Source organism: Cottoperca gobio, chromosome 19, assembly GCF_900634415.1.
Source record: "Cottoperca gobio chromosome 19, fCotGob3.1, whole genome shotgun sequence".
Classification (NCBI taxonomy): domain Eukaryota; kingdom Metazoa; phylum Chordata; class Actinopteri; order Perciformes; family Bovichtidae; genus Cottoperca; species Cottoperca gobio.
Window position 1 is genome coordinate 9101179 of NC_041373.1, and position 19662 is coordinate 9120840.

Consider the following 19662-nt stretch of genomic DNA (forward strand, 5'->3'; position numbering starts at 1 on the left):
GTCAAATAAATGTAGTGGAGTAAAAGGTTTTCTAAATATATCCTACTGAAATGTAACAGAGTAAGTATAGGCCAAAGTTGCATGAAATTGAAATACAGTACAGTACAAGTGGCCTACCTGTAAATCAATTGTGGAAAGTAACTAAGTACATTTACTAAAGTACTTAAGTGCAAATTTAAGGGTACTTTACTTTCAACTTCATTTTGGAAGCAAATATTGTACTTTTTACTCCATTATGTTTATTTGACATCTTTAGTTACTAGTTACTTTGCAGATTACGATTATAATACAAAATATAAATCAACCAATAAATTATGATTTATTATTATAAGATACCCAGCAGCACTAGTTATTGGCTTTCATACTATATTTGCCATTGTGCTTATTTATTCTAGTGACTTTTTAATTATAAAAATGTTTAGTCTTCCAGAATTATATTTATTGTTGTCTATTTTTTCTTCTTTGTCTGACCTGATTATTGTTGCTCTGTTAAGCACTTTACCAGTGCATAATGAGTCATTTTACTTTTGGTACTGTAAGTACACACACACATACACACACACACACACACACACACACACACACACACACACACACACACACATTTACGGTCAGATAGCAAGGTCGGCTGGGTTAAACTAACAAATATCATTAACCCTTCACACACACACACACACACACACACACACACACACACACACACACACACACACACACACACACACACACACACACACACACACACACACACACACACCCCTCAAGTGATGGACAGTAACAGGTGTGCATACCTAGAGCCGTTATATTGTTATTCTGCGGGCGTAGGGTGTGTGTGTGCGTGCTTGTGCTTGCGAGAGAGAGAGAGAGAGGCAGGGGCTCTGAGGGGACGAGCACGAGCCTCCTCCCTGGTGCAAACGGTGACGCGCGGCGCGCCCCTGACAGCCCACTCGTGCTGCTGCTATACTGTAATCATATGATAGGGAGTTGATCCCCGTTGCAGAATACCGACACACCGGGCGGACACCAGCAGAGCAACCGGGGCGGAGGACACCAGATGATAGTAGGTTTTTATTGTAAAGAAGTGCGTGGAGTCTGTTCAGAGTGTCGCCTGAAGTGTCAAAAAAGAGCCAAACTCCCCCCACAAAAAAAGGAACTTTTTCAAACTCTGGAGAGAGTCGGCACAGGGGGGAAGAAGAGAGGGCACACAGACGAAACGTTAACCAAAGGACAGTCGATTTAACCGGAGCTGAGATTTGAGTTTGAACCGCTATCAGAGAGGCGGTCAGCGGGTCGCGGCCGGTGGAAACCCCTGGGGTCTTCGCATCGCTTGTTGGGGCGTGTGTGTGTGTTTTTGTGAATTTCCCTCACAAGTTTCTCAACTAGCCTATAGGTCACTTTATTGTAGAGCTAAAACCATGGTCGGGGAGACAGAGGTGAAGGAGAGACCCAAGTCCAACCCGGACTACCTAATGCAGCTGATGAACGACAGGAAGGTGATGAGCTCCCTGCCCAACTTCAGCGGCATCTTCTCGCATCTGGAGCGGCTGCTGGATGAAGGTAACTCGACTTCTTTTTGTTTTTTTTAGCCCCCTTTATTAGATACTCTAAACACTTGTCACAGTACAGAGACAATACTCTTTTTCTTGACTAGTTTAATGGTCAGTGTTCATCATAAAAGTGAGTATTATTGACTCACTTTATTGAATAGTCATTAACTGCTTGAATTCCTCTCTGGCTCCTAGGAAACAAATGTGACCCCATCAAACCCTGAAAGATGCTAACGATTAATTATTAAACTCTTACAATTGTATCTGTTGCTTTTCACTGAATTCCTTCATAGAGATGTGGTAGTAAATTTAAAAAAAATGAAAAGTGTGAAAAGGATGTGTAACTTAGGGCACATTTTTAATTTGTGGAGAGCAGCAGATGAACACACACACACACACACACACACACACACACACACACACACACACACACACACACACACATAGACAGGCAGTTGGTGATGGGAACAAACAGACAGTTGTTAGTCTTTCCCAGTGACCTAATGCGCAGGCTTATGTGAATGCTGCAGCCCATCCCTGTGCAGGAACGAGAGCATGTCACTCGTGTAAAATATTTGATTTGAAGCTACTTTACATGCTGTCTGTACAACTAATCTATGCCCTTCACTTGTTGATATCCAACTTTTTTTTGTTTGTTGCAGTTTTGAAATAACAATAAAAGATTGGGCGTCACAGCATAGCAACAAATGCTTTATAAAATAAATCTTTAAAAGTGCCATCTAATTTGTTAAACATCCACATTTTTTAATGTCAAGGCCTGTTGTAGCTACTGTTGTTGCACATCAGGATCACTGAGATCCTGACTTTGTGCTCTGTGACAAGTCTCATGACGCAGCAAGGTTGTTCTCATACCAGACGACCTCTACAGCCTGACAAATAGGTCAAGTTAACATCTCCAGTCGTGTTCATGTTGAAGACTGACAGCCAGGCACATTCATCCCTCACCCTTGATAATGTGACACCCTCGGTTAGAATGAAAGGCATTGTACCGTGCTCATTTTCAGCCTGGCTGTATCTTCTGCCTGAGTAATGTGGACAAGGGCACAGTACCAAAAAAGTTTGTGCCGGGTAATAAGAAAGCCTGCCAGTCACACATATTGTCCGGGTGCATGTTTGTGGCATATTTGGAAACACAGTGCGTTGGAGTCCGGTTTATATATAAACCAATGACAGGTTGAAGTGTTAAGATAAGACCTGCTACAGCTCCCCCTTTCTCTCTCTCTACTTCTTCCACTCTCTTGTTCTTCTTTCACTTCTCATTTTTTCTCCCTGCTTGAACTGTGTAGTGTGACAAAAGCCCTTCTTGCGTGTGCAAATTTGTTTGTGTATGTGTGTTGCTTTTTAATTGTCACTTTTGGTCTGTAGCAGGTCAGAATGGGTTATTAGAGGATCATCATTGTCTCTGTAGCTGTGGCTGTAATTATAGCATCCTACTGTAGTTATTATGGTCAGACTTATCAGAGCAGGGAGACATGCCTGTCAGCCTGCTTAGGTCAGATGATATTTGTGCCTCGAGGCAAATATTCTGCCGTGAGTGTGTGTGTGTGTGTGTGTGTGTGTGTGTGTGTGTGTGTGTGTGTGTGTGTGTGTGTGTGTGTGTGTGTGTGTGTGTGAGTTCAAGCCGGGGGTCTGTTGGTATGTGTTGCGTATGTGTTTGTGTAGTGCAGTAGTCAGTTATTATTGTGCCAGCGTGTCATTACAAAGGCATCAGAGGCTAGCATCGGTCATTGAGACAACACTAAACAAGCAGACAGCCAGACAAACATAGTCTCATTTATTTATGATGGAGCTTCTGCACCAAACCCAAGGCAATAATTTGACCATTTAAGTAATTTTTTAAGCAGAAATGCCAACAATTCTGTGGTTGCAGCTTCTCTTATGTGCTTTTAAAAAAAATAATTTAACTGATTGATGAGTAATAACACTGACTTTTAGACTGTCAGACTAAAAAGACATTTGAAGGCGTCAACAAGGACTTTGGGAAAATGTGATTGCCTTATTTTTTCAAGGGATGCACGATAAATTATCGGCCTGATTATGCAAAATATATAATATTATGTATTATTCCGATAATAAAGTACAGACGATAATATCTTGGTCGATTATAATAGAAAGCCAATTTGCTTTCTCAGACTTAACAAGCGCAGCATCAACACACTTATATACAGTAGGTGGCTCTTTGCACCTTTAAAGTTGGATTGCTATTCGCCAATAAACACAGAGAAGAAGAACAAGCGCAGCATGCTAACTAGAGAGCAAACATGTCGACGCCTATTTGACACGATTGCGATTTGCAATACAAGACTTTTGATGTACATCTTAGCCTTTCTTAGCTTTAGGTGTGCATAAACTAGAGGTTACGAACTTCTTTTTAAAATATAAAATTATCGGCTATCTTATCGGTATCAACCATGAGAAGCAGATATTTATCACTTATCGGTATCGGCTAAAAAAGACATATCGTGCATCCATTTCTTTTCTTGCATTTTTTAGACCGGAAGTTTGATCGATTAAACCTGAAAATGGTTTGAAAATAATCGCTCGTTGCAGCCCTATTGCTTTGTAAGAAAGTCAACGGCGTATCTGTATGGTTATTGCATAACTGTCCTGTACGAGAACTTCATAAACACTGGTGGGTCGAGTAGGTCACTGTGACCCCCACTGACTTGTGTGTGTGTGTGTGTGTGTGTGTGTGTTGAACACTGTTGGAGATAGAAATAGAAAGAGAGAAATTGTCTGTAATAGAGGAGGCCTGATTGCAAAGCATTCAGTGATTAGATTCTACATTGGGGTGCAGAATGCTTTCAACTGCCTTCCTGTCTGTCTGTCTGTCTGTCTGTCTGTCTGTCTGTCTGTCTGTCTGTCTGTCTGTCTGTCTGTCTGTCTGCCTGTCTGCCTGCCTGTCTGTCTGTCACTCTCAGAGCTCCTGTAATTCTGGTGACAGTGAGTCATCGTCCTGAGTAACGGACGACGTGAAGAAATGTGACACTTGTGGTTGCTCATTCACACTTTTATGGGCATCCTCACTCAATTACATTGACTCAACTTTACTCTCTCTTTCTGTCTCCCAGAAATCGGCAGGGTACGCAAGGACATGTACAACGACACAGTGAACGGCGGCATGTTCAACGGGCGGGACATGGAGGAACTTCCCGAAGCTATCGGCCCTGTGGCTCAGCTGCAGGAGAAGCTCTACGTGCCTGTCAAAGAGTACCCCGACGTGAGTGGACAAATCCGTGACCTTTGACCTTTAGGAAGAGTTTCTGTTTACTTTATCAGGTCACTTCATCTCCTCTTAGTGACAGAAAGGTCTGCCAGAGAGTCAGCGTGACTTTTAATTACAGCTTCACATTTCATCTAAAAGCTGATTTCATTCTGACATCATCTCTGCTCACACCCGGTGATGTAATCCAGATTTAAAATAGATCAATAATGAACCTTGGCCGGTGTTTCCACAAAGATAAAAAAACAAAATATTTGCAGTAAGATTCAGATGTGTTTACTCAAAATGCCAATATTCCCTCACTGCGCCACAATTTCCAGCCATTAGTTTACACCATAAATATTTATAAGAGCTTAGAAAGGTGGATTAAGTCTTTCCCTAAAATATAAAGATAAGTAAACCGCAGTGAAGAGACCAGTACATCACTGCTGCCGCCAAGCACAGTTAAGCGCTTCAATATGAGTTGCGTTGATCCAGATTGAAATGGCTCACATGATATTCTCCATGCATCAGCTCGGCAATCACCGAATACAATGACAGGCTGTCCTCACTCACATGACAGGAGACTAACAGGACACACACACACACATTGCAAAACGGTTGCGATCAAGGTTAAATTTAGAGAGCAGTTCCTCTTTCTGGATCTGTGCTTGTGAGTCGAGGGTCATCAGAGACCAAATGTGTTGCAACTGAAGTGAACATTAGGTTAGACATTAGTAGTTTAAAAAGTAGGAAGAGGCTAGATGAGATGTCAGACATGAGAGACAAATGTTAGAGACAGAGGGATAATGGCAAAGAAACACACCCACCCACACACACACACACACACACACACACACACACACACACACACACACACAGGGGCAGCTGTCTAGTTAATCACTCAGTCTTAGTGACAGATAAGGTTAAGAGAACGGCGCTGTCCTGTTGCCACCAGCACCAGCCAGCACCCATATAATGATCTATTTTTGTCTATCTTAGTAACACATCACATATGCACAAACACTCACCCACAGCACATGCAAATACACACACATTGTAAATAGACAGTCTTTGATGGGAAATGTGTCCGTCTTCCCTCGGACCTCTTTCTTTTTTTATCAATGAGTGTTTTTGTTCTTTTGTGAAGTTTAACTTTGTAGGGAGGATCCTGGGCCCACGTGGACTGACGGCCAAACAACTGGAGGCAGAGACCGGCTGCAAGATTATGGTGCGAGGAAAAGGCTCCATGAGAGACAAGAAGAAGGTATACACACTGAGAGACACACTCACAAGAACACACAAGACACATGCTTTCATTTTCGGCTTCATTCGCGTGGCTTTGTAACAGACCACGCAAATGTTGTCGCATGATCTCATCACATTTATTTAAAGGAAAAGTTTCAAATTCTCGCTTTCTAGTCGAAGGTTAGAAGAGAAGTTCGATACCACTCTACTGGCTGTATGCTAAATATCAACTTAAAGCCAGGCGACAATTAGCTTAGCTTAGCATAAAGACTGGAAACGGGGGCAAACCTGGCTCTGTCCAAATATAAAAAAAGGTCCTCTCTTAACCAGAGACTCCAAGTGGTAGAGCTGCAACGATTAGTTGATCAACGGAAAAATTATCTCCAACAAATTTGATAATCAAAAAATTTGTAGATACAAAAATGGAAGAAAATACAGTTTTCAGCCTCTCAAATATGGAAATCTCCAGATTTTCTCTGTTTAATGTCATATTAAACTGAATATCTTTCAGTTTTGGACTGACAAACAAGACATTTAAAGACGTCACCTTGGACTTAGATAGATATTGTTCTCTATTTTCTGACATTTTATAGACCAAAAGGTTATTGGAGAAAATAATCGGCAGATTAATCATTAATGAGTACAATCGTAACCCGACCAGGAGGTCACTGCACCCAGGTTTAGAAATAATCTCACACATAACCCAGTACAACTGTAATATGTTATATTTAAACAATAGTTATATAAACATTGAGATATAACTGTGTTAATTAGTGTGGATCAGTGACATTTAGAGGTTCTGCTCGTTAGATTAGCTTCAGATAGAGCCAAGCTAAGCTAACTCTGGCTATAGGTTCATATTTATCCATCAGATATGAGAGTGGTGTCACTGTTCATATAACTCTCTGCAAGAACGAATAAGCGTCTTTTACAAAATGTCAAACTATTCCTATAAACAGCTTTTGTACTTTGCCCAACATCTTGGCAGCCATGAGTTCTCAATCATTTCAACACGGTCTTAAAAGTCAACTTGCAGAAAGTTTAGGTTAAGACAAGTAATCCGTCACGCTGCACATTATGCGTACTTTCATTACTGTCAAAGTTACATTCTTGATGTGCTTCAATTTGATCTCAGCAATAACACAACTTTAAAGATGAGGACATGGTGTTCAGATGCAGTTTAGAGGACTTCCTATAGAGGAATAGCAGCCTGCAGGCTGAGAAAGCTACAATCAGAAATGTAAAATAATCCGGATCTGCTTTGGAAAATAATATCTAACAGTTGAACCAGACACATAAAGAACCATGTTATTAAAAGCACGAATAATCTTCAACACTAATGTTTCCCACTGATGCAGAAATGATTTGAGTTTGAGTGCTCTGACATCTTTGAGAGTTGCAATTACATGAAGGTACAAGTTTCTGTCTGCCTGTCTGTCTGCCTGTCTCTCTCTCTCTCTCTCTCTCTCTCTCTCTCTCTCTCTCTCTCTCTCTCTCTCTCTCTCTCTATCATCTATCTATCTCTCTCTCTCTATCTATCTCTCTCTCTCTCTATCTATCTATCTCTCTCTCTATCTATCTCTCTCTCTCTATCTATCTCTCTCTCTATCTATCTATCTCTCTCTCTATCTATCTATCTCTCTCTATCTATCTCTCTCTCTCTCTATCTATCTCTCTCTCTCTCTATCTATCTCTCTCTCTATCTATCATCTATCTATCTCTCTCTATCTATCTCTCTCTATCTATCTCTCTCATCTATCTATCTATCTCTCTCTCTCTCTCTCTCTCTCTCTCTCTCTCTCTCTCTCTCTCTCTCTCTCTCTATCTATCTATCTATCTATCTATCTATCTATCTATCTATCTATCTATCTATCTATCTATCTCTCTATCTATATATATCTATCCGTCCCAACCTTCTCTCTCAAAATGAGTTTTTGGTAGTCAGTTTTGCTGTCCTGGTGTTCGGTCCATCTGTTCCCCCTTCCTCTCCCCTGGTGTTTGCTGTTGGACGGAGTCGGCTCAAGCTTTCCAAACGGCAGGTGGAGCAAGTCCAGCATTCCTCCCCCTCCCCTCTCTCGGTTTCTCTCTATCTCTCCAGAACATTCCCTACCCCGCACGCCCCTCAGAGAGAGAGACACACACAGAGACAGAGAGGAAGGAAAACAGAGACACAGTGGGAGGCAACGGGGGAGAAGAGAGAAAGATGTTGACTTTTGGTGTTTTTCAAAATGATACATCTCACTTGACAAAACATAGAGGATATGTCCCAGCACGCAATACTGACACAGAAGATAATGATTTCAGTTAGAACTGGGGCTGCAACTTAACACTTATTCTCATTAGATATGTTTTGAATAACTGATAGTTCAGGCTATACAATGTAAAGATGTACTTAAAGGTGACATTTAGGGAAGTATGTGTATTTGCTTTCTTGCTGAGAGTTAAGTGAGAAGATCGATAGGACTCTCATATCTGTCTGTTGAATATGAACCTGCAGATGGGAGGAGATGGTTAGCTTAGCATAAAGACTGAAAACAAGGGGAAACAGCTGGTCTGGCTTTGAAGTCACTGCGCCCAGCCAAGAAATAGTTCCAGCACATAAACATTCGGGTTATGCTCAAACAGAAGGTGTTGTGTTGTCCAACCACGATATAGAAATGAATAGTGTTCAGAAGTTGTTCGGAGCGTCCACACTCGAAAGCGGAGTGAAAAGCCAGCCGCCAAAGAGAGGGGGACGGATATCGTTTAAACATGGGGCTAACTCTGCACATTTATAGACAGTCTCTCCTGGAAGATTTCATAGTTATGCACTCACATGAAAAGTGACGAGAAGAGCTGAAGAGACGTTTACAGTAAATCCATCTTACGTTCACACCTCTGCACAGCTGACCAATCACGTAACCCCCTGATTTGATGTTAAAAAAGGTGTGTGGGGGGGGGGGGGGGGAGTAGGTTTCCCAGGCTTTTAGACCATCCAACAACCAATTCTGAAGAAGCATACTGGCAGCTTAACCCCACATTAAAACCATGTTTTTTGCACAAACAATCAAGATTTAATTTGCTAATGGGTGAGCTTTGGAGGTGCAATTATATATATATATATATATATATATATATACATACACACAGTATACATATATACATATATTGTGGACTTTTGTTAGCAATGGACTGAGAAAGGCTATGTATATGAGAGTGGTATCAATTTTCTTATTCAACTCTAAGCAAGAAAGCAAATAAAACTTATTTACTAAAATGTCGAACTTTCCCTTTGAGCACTGCAGTGCTTTGAGCAATTATTTACTATGGTCACAACTTAGTTACTTACATAGACAAGGGGATGGTGGCCTACTTTTTCTAATTAGCACTAAACACAAAGTACAGCTGAGGCGGATGATTTTAGTGTTGCTGGTATTTCATAAAGAAAGTAGTGGGCAAAGTGTGTTATGAAAATTCAGAGGAGAAATGAATGTCTGAACTAACCTTCATGGTAATCTATCGAAAACATGTTGAGATATTTCACTCCAGATCTGAACCGACTGAACCTCCATCTGTAGAGTCCCTGGAGCTATAATAATAAGTAATGCCTCCCAGAAGTTCCCAGAGCCCAAATAGACTTTCTTCAAATTGCTTTCTTTTTTGGATGAACTTTAAAAAATAAAACAAAATACTATACCAATATGATATATAACAGATCTGATTTTCTTTGTATTTGGAACACTAAGTTATCCAAAACAGACTTTTACAATAGTAACCATGTACACCTGTTTTGTTCTAAGAACAAAAGGGAATAAAACCAGCAAATACAACCAACAACAGGTCATCATTATACATTCATTATTTCCTATTTTCTACTTACTAAACGAGTATTCAGTCATAAATGCTGTTAATGTTATTGAATCAGTTTGTTGACTATCTATACAGCACTAGTTTTGATAGAATATCAGTGAGAAAAAGAAAAAAAGAAAAGAATGGTGTGATTTGAGAAGTGCCTCCACATAAAATGCAACATTAAACTTGTGTAATCGCTGAAGAGCAGCATGTTTATTTCATGAGTTTGATAACGCTTCCAAAGCTGCATTACACGACCTTGAGCATTGTGTGTAGTTTGAGGCCGATCCAAAAGCAGAGCCAAACTAGAAGAAAAAGTGAAATCCTGTTCCCTCTGTGCCCGTAATGGGCCGAGCTTGTGTGCTGCATACAAACAGAGCTTTAAAAAAAAGTTTTTTGTGTTTCAGGAGGAGATGAACCGAGGGAAGCCCAACTGGGAGCACCTCAGCGAGGATCTCCACGTCCTGATCACAGTGGAGGACACACACAACCGGGCCAAGATCAAACTCCAGCGAGCCATCAACGAGGTCAAGAAACTTCTTGTGCCAGCTGTGAGTATCAGTCCGAATCCCTTCAGCGTCAAATATTATGGTCTGGACTGATGGAAAAGCTGCGTGTGACTGGATGAGAGTTCACTGTGTTGGTATGCATGGAAGGGGGAAGGGGATTGTCAGTCCAAAAACTGTGTGTGTTTGTGTCCTTTTTTGTGTCCCTGTGTGTATGAGAGAGTATGTGTAAGGGGTTAGGGTAATTAGGGAACACGCATAAAGGGGTTTCCATGGTAACCCCGGGTTGTTTGAAAGGCTGCGGGAATGAATGGAGAGTCTGTTCACTTGTTCTCCCCACTCCATCACTCCTTTCACTCGTTCACAACTCACTTCATTCCCAACTACTGGCTACAGTATTCCTTTTTCTCCCTGTTTTTTTTTTACGTTCACACAAGAGGACGTTTTGATTGCACTCCTCAACATTTCTCACATTCTCCATCCCACCTCCACCCCCCCCCCCCCCCCCCATGGACACACATGCATACATAAACGTGACGAACAAATAAAAAACGCATTGCACATATAGACACAGGGACTCGCTAAATTATCCCGTTTGATGCACAAGGACAAAAGCTCATATTGCAAAAATCACAAGGCTCCTTCCGTTTTTTTCCCTCTGCATTATTTACAACAATAGAAACAGAGTGAAAAGACCAGCAGGGGGATTTCTATTGCAGCAATCGGCCGTCACTTCCGCTCCAATCACAGCACGGTGTCGGCCAACCCTAGAAGTTAAAGGATGTAAGAAGTGTCTATAGGCAATAAGTAGCTGAACACCTGTTAATCCCTGTTTGTGAGTGAGTGAGTGTGTGTGTGTGTGTGTGTGTGTGTGTGTGTGTGTGTGTGTGTGTGTGTGTGTGTGTGTGTGTGTGTGTGTGTGTGAAGGGTTAATGATACTTGTTAGTTTAACCCAGCCGACCTTGCTATCCGACTGTAAATCAGTCAAGCTTTTCACCGAGCTGTAACTGGAGCTAGAATATAAATATGCCCTGTGTGGTGGAGTGGCTGTGTACAAAGTCTGACCAGCTTCATTTCAGACAATGACTATGTTTACATGCACACTAATATTCCACTATTATTCCGAATATGACACCTCTGCGCGTACAAAAAAAACAACTAACAAACAGTTTGCAAGGCTGGGGTAGAGATGCATGCCCAAAAGAAAAGCCCACATTTCATGCCAACCTTTTCAAGAAGGGGGTTGAAGGAATGAAAGAGGGAGGCTGTGTTTGCACGGTTGAACAAGTCGGCCACAGGTGGACACCTTTGAAATAATCGGAGATGTGCATGGCTGCATGTAACCGAGAATATTAGTGCAATATTCATTTTCGTTGGACGTGTAAATAGAGCTGCAACGATTAGTCGACTAATCGAAATATATCGGAAAACAATTTTTAAATCAATTAATTGTATTCATGCAAAAATGGCAGACAATGCTGTTTTTAGCCTAAGAAATATGGAGATTTTAAAGAGAATATATTTGGGTTTTGGACTGATGAAACAAGACTTTTTAGACATCGAATAATGGAGGAAATAACAGGCAGATTAATCAATAACGAAAATAATCATTATTTGGAGCCCTACATGCAAACAGTAGGAATATTGTCTTTTTTGGAATAAGGGCCAAACCCGGAATATTTAGTGCATGTTGTGTTATTGTCATAAAGAAACTAAAGTGCAAACAAAAGTTAGTTTTAGCATACTGTAACATTTGCTGACTTTTTGACTCCCACAGTAGTTTGTTCATTCACTTGTCAAATGGCTGAATGACTGTACTCGCTAAGTAAGCTGATTGTGCTGTTCTGCTCTGGTGTAGGCTGAGGGGGAAGACAACCTGAAGAAAATGCAGTTGATGGAGCTGGCCATTCTCAATGGGACCTACAGAGACGCCAATGTCAAGATGGGTAAGGATGACATCATAGTTAACATGTGGAGGAGGGTTGGTGGGTCTCGGTACAGGAGTCCACTGTACATATGAACAATGCCTCTGTTTCTGCTGTTAAATAGACTGTTTGTCCTCTCCTCTTCTTCCCTGTCTATTGTATGTGTGGGTGTGTGCATACTTGCATTATTGCATGTTCGTGTGCCGCACAGCCACCGCCGGCTTCCCTCTAGGGACACCTCAGGCGCCTCGTATCCTCACAGGTCCGACGTCGGTCCTACCTCCCTCCATGCGCAACCCCAACCCCGTCTCCACGCAGACCATGTTGCCTCTGATTCGTCAGATCCAGAGCTCCGCCCTCATGCAGGGAGCCAATCCGCACCAGGCGCTGGTGCAGCAAGGGCCCGAATCTGGAATCATCTACACGCCCTATGACTATCCCTACACACTCACGCCATCCATATTGGAATACCCGATTGACTCAACTGGAGTATTAGGTACTTAGACTTAAGACGTTTGTTATTCCATACAGAGTCAATGGATGTATTATGAGAACTGGATACTGGACTCCAATGAAGTGGCTTCCCAATCGTATATGTCAGAAACACTTGTCATTAACCTCTCTGGAGCCGCCCGCTTGTCCCATAGGCGTTCACGCACAAATAAATAGAATTTCTAGATTCTAAGAATAAAATATATAAATATAAAACCTATGACATCGATTTATTATAGGTATCGTCCGATATTCACTTTGTTGACTGCCATCGGCATATCGATAAATAAGACATTCGTATATAGCGCTGGCAAAATGTTGTTTTAGTGATTTGTAGTCAGACTGGAACTGACCCAGTTGCTAATTGGTAGAAGTAGCCAATGACTGGACACGACTCTGGCATCATATCAGAGCACAACGGGTGCCGACTTGCCACGTACATGTGTGGTTTGTTTACAAATAAAAATGAAAGAGAATGTCGGACTATTACATCGTCTCGGAGCAAGATCAGCGACATGCAGTTTGTAAGACGGGCTTTTCCAGAAATGCGATCGCACTCGGGTTTCGGAGAAATAATCAGCGTCGTTTTCCAACACTCTGTGCTTCATGCACAAGACCGACAGTTAGCGGCTGTTCAGCTCTGCGTCTCTCATCTTGGATGAGAAAAGAAATAAACTGAGCTTCAACAAGGCCGAGATGCTTACAGTATAGCTTTAGTAGGAGGTATAGTTATAGGTAGTTGTATAGCGGACAAAAAAAGGCTTATTTAAAAGAAGAAGAAAAAGAAATAGTCTTCTTCATGTGTAAAAAGGCTATATTAAAGTTATTTCCCAAATTTGTATTATTGAATTTGTTATCATTCAAAGTGACTTTAAAACACTTCAGTTTTTTTTTTTATAATGAAAATGTCTTGATAACTACTTTTGCAATTCTTCTCACAAGCCAATCAGAGCAGACTGGGCTTTTTCTGTAGGGGTCTTAAAGAGACAGGCACTAAAACAGAGCGATTCAGACAGAGGGGGAAGACAAGTATATTCAGACAAACAGTATGAGAAAGATAATGTGTTTTCTGAACATTAAAGCATGTAAACATGTTCTAGTAAAACCCCAAATACAAGTATAACCCTGAAAATAAGCATAATATGTGACCTTTAATGTAGACAGATGGCATAAATGCAGGAAAAAAAGTGCATTTTCTTTACTTTGAACATGTGTTTTATGTTAACTTACACTAACATTGTGCATTTGTTTTTTTGTTCATTAATCTTTAAAATGTAAAACTATTTACAAATTTTAAATGGAAGTTAATTGCCCTTTTTGTGAGGTTCGAGCAACAGCCTAAGGGGCTGCGTACGACACGGAGCATAGCTTCTGTCACAGATCAAAACTGAGACATTTCTTCGCAAAGTTCTTTTGAAAAATTGCAAGCGACGCCCGAAGCTTTACGTGTCTTAACTTCCCGAACTCAACCAAAAACCTGACATTTTCTTTAATTGTCGGGTTAGGAAACAGAACTTGCGGACATGTTTCTTGTTTCCGTTGCAGTACCGCGGTTTGCCACTGGGAAATATTGGCATCCATATCCAGCTCTTGTAATACATCCAAAATGCATATATAAATGAATGATGAAGCTAATCGTTGGGTTAACAGTCCCTTCTTCCTGTGTTTTTGCAGGTATGGCTTTCCCAACCAAAGGCTAAGCGATAGCAACCCTTCCTAGCACACACACGGACTGGCTTGCAGGACCCCCCCTCCCCCACATACTTGTCCCACAGAGCAAACACTCAAAGTTTGCTCATACTTTAGGATGACAGACAGTCATTCTGTAGTCAAGTGTCCATTCCTGTTAATTTCCTCTTTGTATTAGCAGACTAGTGTTGTGGTTTGACAGCTATTTAACTTTTTTTAATAGTTCAGCTTCCGCTTGTAATTTTAACACATTTTAGTGAACCCATAGATATTTTAGTGCTGCTGTTTGTGATTTAATATAAGCTTATTTTAATCACAGAGCTATAGAGTGACTTTGCTTACAGCTGATGTTGAATCTACTAGTAAAGCTTAGTGAGAAATTAGTGGTTTGGATTAATATTTTTCTTTAGAGAACAGAAGACCACAAAACAACAAGAATTCTGTCTCTCAGAGAAGCGAGATGTTTTTGACTTATTTTCACCCTCAGCCTTGAACACTTTGTAAATTCCTGGTTTCACTGATGTTGGTGCCATGGGTGGACTGTTTGATGTCTTTCTGATGAGTAACCTTCTGTGTTCTGTTTTGGCGATGTCAATGGCTGTTAGCAGGTGCCATGACCACTAAGCTACGACGCCACGACAAGAGAATCCATCCTTACCAAAGGGTAGTGACCCCAGACAGAGGTTAGTTAGCTCACCAGCCACTTTATGTGTATGTGTGTGTGTGTGCGTGCGTGCATGCGGACCAATGGACCAATCTCAGTTTACATGTGTCTGTAATACGGCATGCCTAAAAAAAAAGAAAAGAAATATCAGGCGCAAAGGTGACACGCTGAAGCAGCTTCAGTGTAAAATGTGAAACGTGAAAGTGAAACATGTAGATTTGGGAGGAACTATGTGAGGGGTGACAGCTGCGGCGGTTATCTTTGCTTGCCTGGTAGATAAACTGGACGGCTTGCAGGCCGGGACCCTCTTAATTAGAATGGATCGCTCCATTCATGTGACTCAGTCCTTGTGACTCTGGATTTGGAGTCCTCTCTCAGAAACCTTTTTTTGTTGTTGTTGTTTTTATCTCTTCAGTACTTTTTAAACCCTACAAATAACTGTGGGAAGTTTTATTTATACCCAACTTCATTCCAGTAGATTTCCACAAATGTTTTCTTTTTAATTATTATTAATTAAATCCTGTGTTGTGCCCAATGACTATATGACACTTAAAGTAACAGTGATTGTCTTTTTTTTCTGAAGGTCATTCAATTCAATATGATCTTTGGTCTTTACTACTAAAACACAGCGTGTGATAACTACTGAAGTCTGTGTTACAAGCTCTTTTGTATGAAATACTGTTGTTTGTGGTCTTATCAGTCGCCCACTGGACTTTATCATTGGGGCTGTTTACATCTTTCATATATTTCCTAGCCAGAGTGGTGCTGTTACCATGTATTTAGCTGCAAAATAAATTTGTATATAGGGATTTTAAGGATTTAAGTGCTTATATGAAGCTTATGGAACAAGATCGCTTTGGAAATACTTGTAGTATTCTTTTTTTTTTTTTTTTAGTTTTTTTTAGTTTGTAAATTTTTATTTTTGTTTTTACGATATGCTTTTTATAGATGAAGTGTCTCCATGTAAACTTCAAACTTTTATTCAAGGTGTGTAGCTACTACTGTTTTAGTCACCACGAAAGGTGGCAATGAAGGCAGTGTTTTGCTCTGTCTATTTAAGACGAGGTGACCTTCTCGATTCACGGGCCCTCATGACTGTTTTATGCAATAGAAAATGGACTAGCTAGCTACGATATATGTGTGTGTGTGTGTGAGCGGTGGTGCTCTTGTTGTACATGATGGACAAAAAACACTAAAAGGCAATAAAGATGACTATTGAAAAAAAATCTCTAAAGAAAACCAAAGCCTCTAAATTCTTGTAGCTAGTCTGTCTATTGTTAAATTGTTTCTAAAATCACCATCTCTTAACCTCTCATCGCTATCTCTTATGGTGCCTCTTTGCTTACTGTAGTCTTTACGTGCTCCTCTAATACTTCATAGCAAATTGATCAAACCATAATCAGTTAATCACAACTTTTAATCATCCAGATCTTACGCCTGCTGCTAAACAATAGCTCTACTTGTCAGTAAGCGAAAGTATTTCTGAGGCCCAGACACTTTTCTTTGGACATAAAGGTCACTCTCTCACCCACATGAAACCATGCTGTCTCCCTCTCTGTCCATGGTTTCACTGTCTGTCTGTGCTAGACCAGCTAGCATGAGTAGTATCACTATAGCAGCGGTCACACGACAGGAGGGGCATCTCCTAAAACTTAACCCTGCTAACACCTTCATGAGCACACGTGAGCATCGCTAACCAGCCATTCCTCGTGTCACCACCCGGTGGTTGATGTGAGCTCTTCTGAATGGTCATGCAGGGCTCATGAAGGTGTTGCGCAGCTCTCTCTCTAGCGCCCCTCATGCTGTGTGACTGCCGTAGATCTGCCTTGTTGTCATCCTGACGCCACTAGCTGACACTAATCTCTCTTCTATCTTTTTTTCTTTTTATGTCCCCTTTTATGTGCCCTTTTTGTTTCCTTTCCACGTCTGTCCGTCTGTGTCTGTCTAACTCTAGCTGCCACGGCAACTAACCCATGACCCCTTGACCTTCTGACCTTTCCGCCCACTGATGACCCACCCATCTCCGCCTGCTGGCGTGCTCATTGGCCCACGGCCCCGTCACTCCCCCAGCTCAGCCAACCAGACCAGCACATTGGGAACAACCCGGCTGCTTCTGTCTAACCAGCCAACCAGAGGACAGCGATCATGGGAATAAACCTCAGGACCCTGCCCATCACCAAGTCCTAACCTAAACTTTACCAAACGTGCCTTCCTTCCCAAAGTCCAACGCCAGTCTGAGAATGTTTTATAACCAGTCGAGACCCCAATCTGTAACAGCTGTTGCCGTGCATAACAAGTAGACTTTACTGGGGACGGGCTGCTAAACCAATCCCTGGCCGTGCCAAACTGCCCTGCCATCAGTCCATGTGATGCTATAATAATGACTCTATTAATAACATGGTAACTATACTGATAATAATGGTACTTATCCAGCACAGACACTCTTCCTAAAACTAAAAGAGATATGTTGATATTTGGAAGCATCATTTCCTCAGTGGGCACCTCTTACTTAAAGGAATACCCACAATATGATCATTTGTACATCTCGATTACTCACCCCGTGGTTCCTTGAATTTGTAAAGAAAGCGTTTAGTTTTCCTCTCATGCCTTCACGGTGAACAAAGGGTACAAAACGGAGAAAGGTCCTGATGAATTGAAAGTAAATGGGGGGCCGCGTTCAACAATAGCAAAACTTTTTATACTTTAACTTTTCTTCACACGCGTTAAAGGGATTCCTTCTTTTCTGGGCCAATATACATTCATTCATTTACGCATTATAATTGCTGTTAATATGTTAATATATTAACACGCTTTCCCTTGAATTGTCACATCAATGATGTGTTTAAAATGTCACTTTTTCGTCCAGATTTTATTATTTTGTGCATCATTTCCTTTAAAGAGGAGAGATTTCCTTTTCTCTTCGACACGTCTGAACGGGCTAAATAAAAACAAAAAAGCCGTCGGTCGGTGAGGTAAAGTGCCAGCGCAGAATCTTTTTCACCGTCAAAAGAAACAAGTGCTCAGTGAGGAAAATGAACAAATGCCAAAGTATCTTTTGAGTTTTTCCTTAATAAGTAAATCATCCCAATACTGAGTCAACATATGCAGTATAAATGCCATGTCTGTAGTACAGTGCAGATACACACACAGAGGGAAGGTTGCACGTCTTTTGTCCAAATGGAGAGGACTTACACAACGATGCCTTTTTCACACTACAGTATTGTATGAGCTCGAACAACAGTGCCTTTATTTATTTGAGAGCGATGGAACAATGTTACACCTAAATCTTTTATTACTGCATTGTGGTTTGTGCCCAGCTTGAAATGATGTTCTTTGGGTTTATGCAGATTAATTGTCATCATCTACATTTTATGGCCCACATCCATAACTCTTCTCAATTCAGATTTTAGTGCCAAAAAAAAAAGAAAGTGGCTCATTTGAATCGGAAGTGCAATGCAGTATTGAAGCAGCAGCTACGATGTCTGAAATGTTTATGTGTGAGGTTCGTATACCTCGAGAGAACAGTGTTATATTTTATCTTTTCTTTTTGTGTTGTTTGTGTTTTTGATTGTTTTGTTTGAGATGAAGTCGTCCATATTTCCTATATTCATGTGTATCCGCTTTCTCCGAAGGTGTGGTACAGTTACGCACACACACAAGCCAACTGAGGCCTTGACATAAAAAAAAAAGAAGAAAAAATCATAATAATTGTAACAAGTTTATAATGTATTTTTATATTCTATTTTGTACGTGAAAATAACATTAAATTACCTTTTCAGATAAAAAAACATGCCTTATTACGGAGAGTAATTTGATTTAACTATCCTTCATGTGTCATTATTAGTAACCAATGTCCTGATATACTGGAGTCTCTGATGTCCTCTGTTTTAACTTGAGCCTTTGAGATCAACATTGCTTGCCCTCTGTGCCTTTTGTATACTATGAGTGTGACAATTAACAGTGTAGTGCAACATTAATCTACTCTTCAGTGCCAAGTGTAGGTTACTAACTGTTACCCCACTTCTGTGATTATTAACCACTTTAATGGTATCTGTCTCGGCTTTGATTTTCTTTAAAAAAAAAAAAATTACATGTGTGTCTAAAAAAAATGAAGATATGTGTTGAACTTTTAACTTTTAAAGTGAGCAGAAATAACTCTTTGTACACTATTAAACTCATAGTTGTAAAACTAACAAACGTTGTTGCTTTTTCTCTGTAGCACTTAATTATGCAAATCAGCTTCCTTTCTGCATACTAATCATCAAACACTCCTTAGATACCGGGGCGGCGGGGGAAAGAAAAACCCTGGCAGATACTTGAGACAAAATGCAGGGAAAAGGACACAACATGTTTTTCCCACTTCTCCTTTTCTGTGCTCGTTCTCTTGTTCTCCTCCTGCCATTTAAGTAGACATTACACACATCGATGTGTGTAATAAGAGAGAACAAAACACACCCAGCTCACCATGGTTTCTCTGAGGCATGCACATGTATAACAGAAAAGAAGGGAAGAAGGGGGGTGTTCAGGTTTGGAGGAC

The 19662-nt window shown here is 40.8% G+C and overlaps 1 protein-coding gene across 6 annotated transcripts; it reads left to right on the top strand.

The window, feature by feature from the left end:
* The first annotated feature begins 949 nt into the window (after nt 1-949).
* qki2 (QKI, KH domain containing, RNA binding 2) lies at nt 950-19285 on the top strand. Of its 6 annotated transcripts, none has more exons than XM_029455593.1 (9): nt 950-1557; nt 4640-4788; nt 5921-6037; nt 10257-10400; nt 12214-12301; nt 12492-12776; nt 14423-14446; nt 15067-15144; nt 17080-19285. In XM_029455593.1, the coding sequence occupies exons 1-9, from the start codon at nt 1416-1418 to the stop codon at nt 17100-17102; spliced, it is 1050 nt and encodes a 349-aa protein (XP_029311453.1). In that variant the 5' UTR covers nt 950-1415; the 3' UTR covers nt 17103-19285. The 6 variants fall into 6 exon arrangements, with proteins under 6 accessions (XP_029311453.1, XP_029311454.1, XP_029311455.1 ...); XM_029455594.1 differs by having other exon boundaries at nt 15070-15144; XM_029455595.1 differs by lacking the exon at nt 14423-14446.
* Nucleotides 19286-19662: the final 377 nt, after the last annotated feature.

Bases quoted from the DNA above. Each gene is read 5' to 3' on its own strand.
- qki2 (XM_029455593.1), top strand. From the start codon at position 1,416: ATGGTCGGGGAGACAGAGGTGAAGGAGAGACCCAAGTCCAACCCGGAC. The intron at 10,401-12,213 runs GTGAGTATCAGT...GCTCTGGTGTAG, and splicing joins AGAAACTTCTTGTGCCAGCT to GCTGAGGGGGAAGACAACCT. The intron at 12,777-14,422 runs GTACTTAGACTT...TTGGGTTAACAG, and splicing joins TGACTCAACTGGAGTATTAG to TCCCTTCTTCCTGTGTTTTT.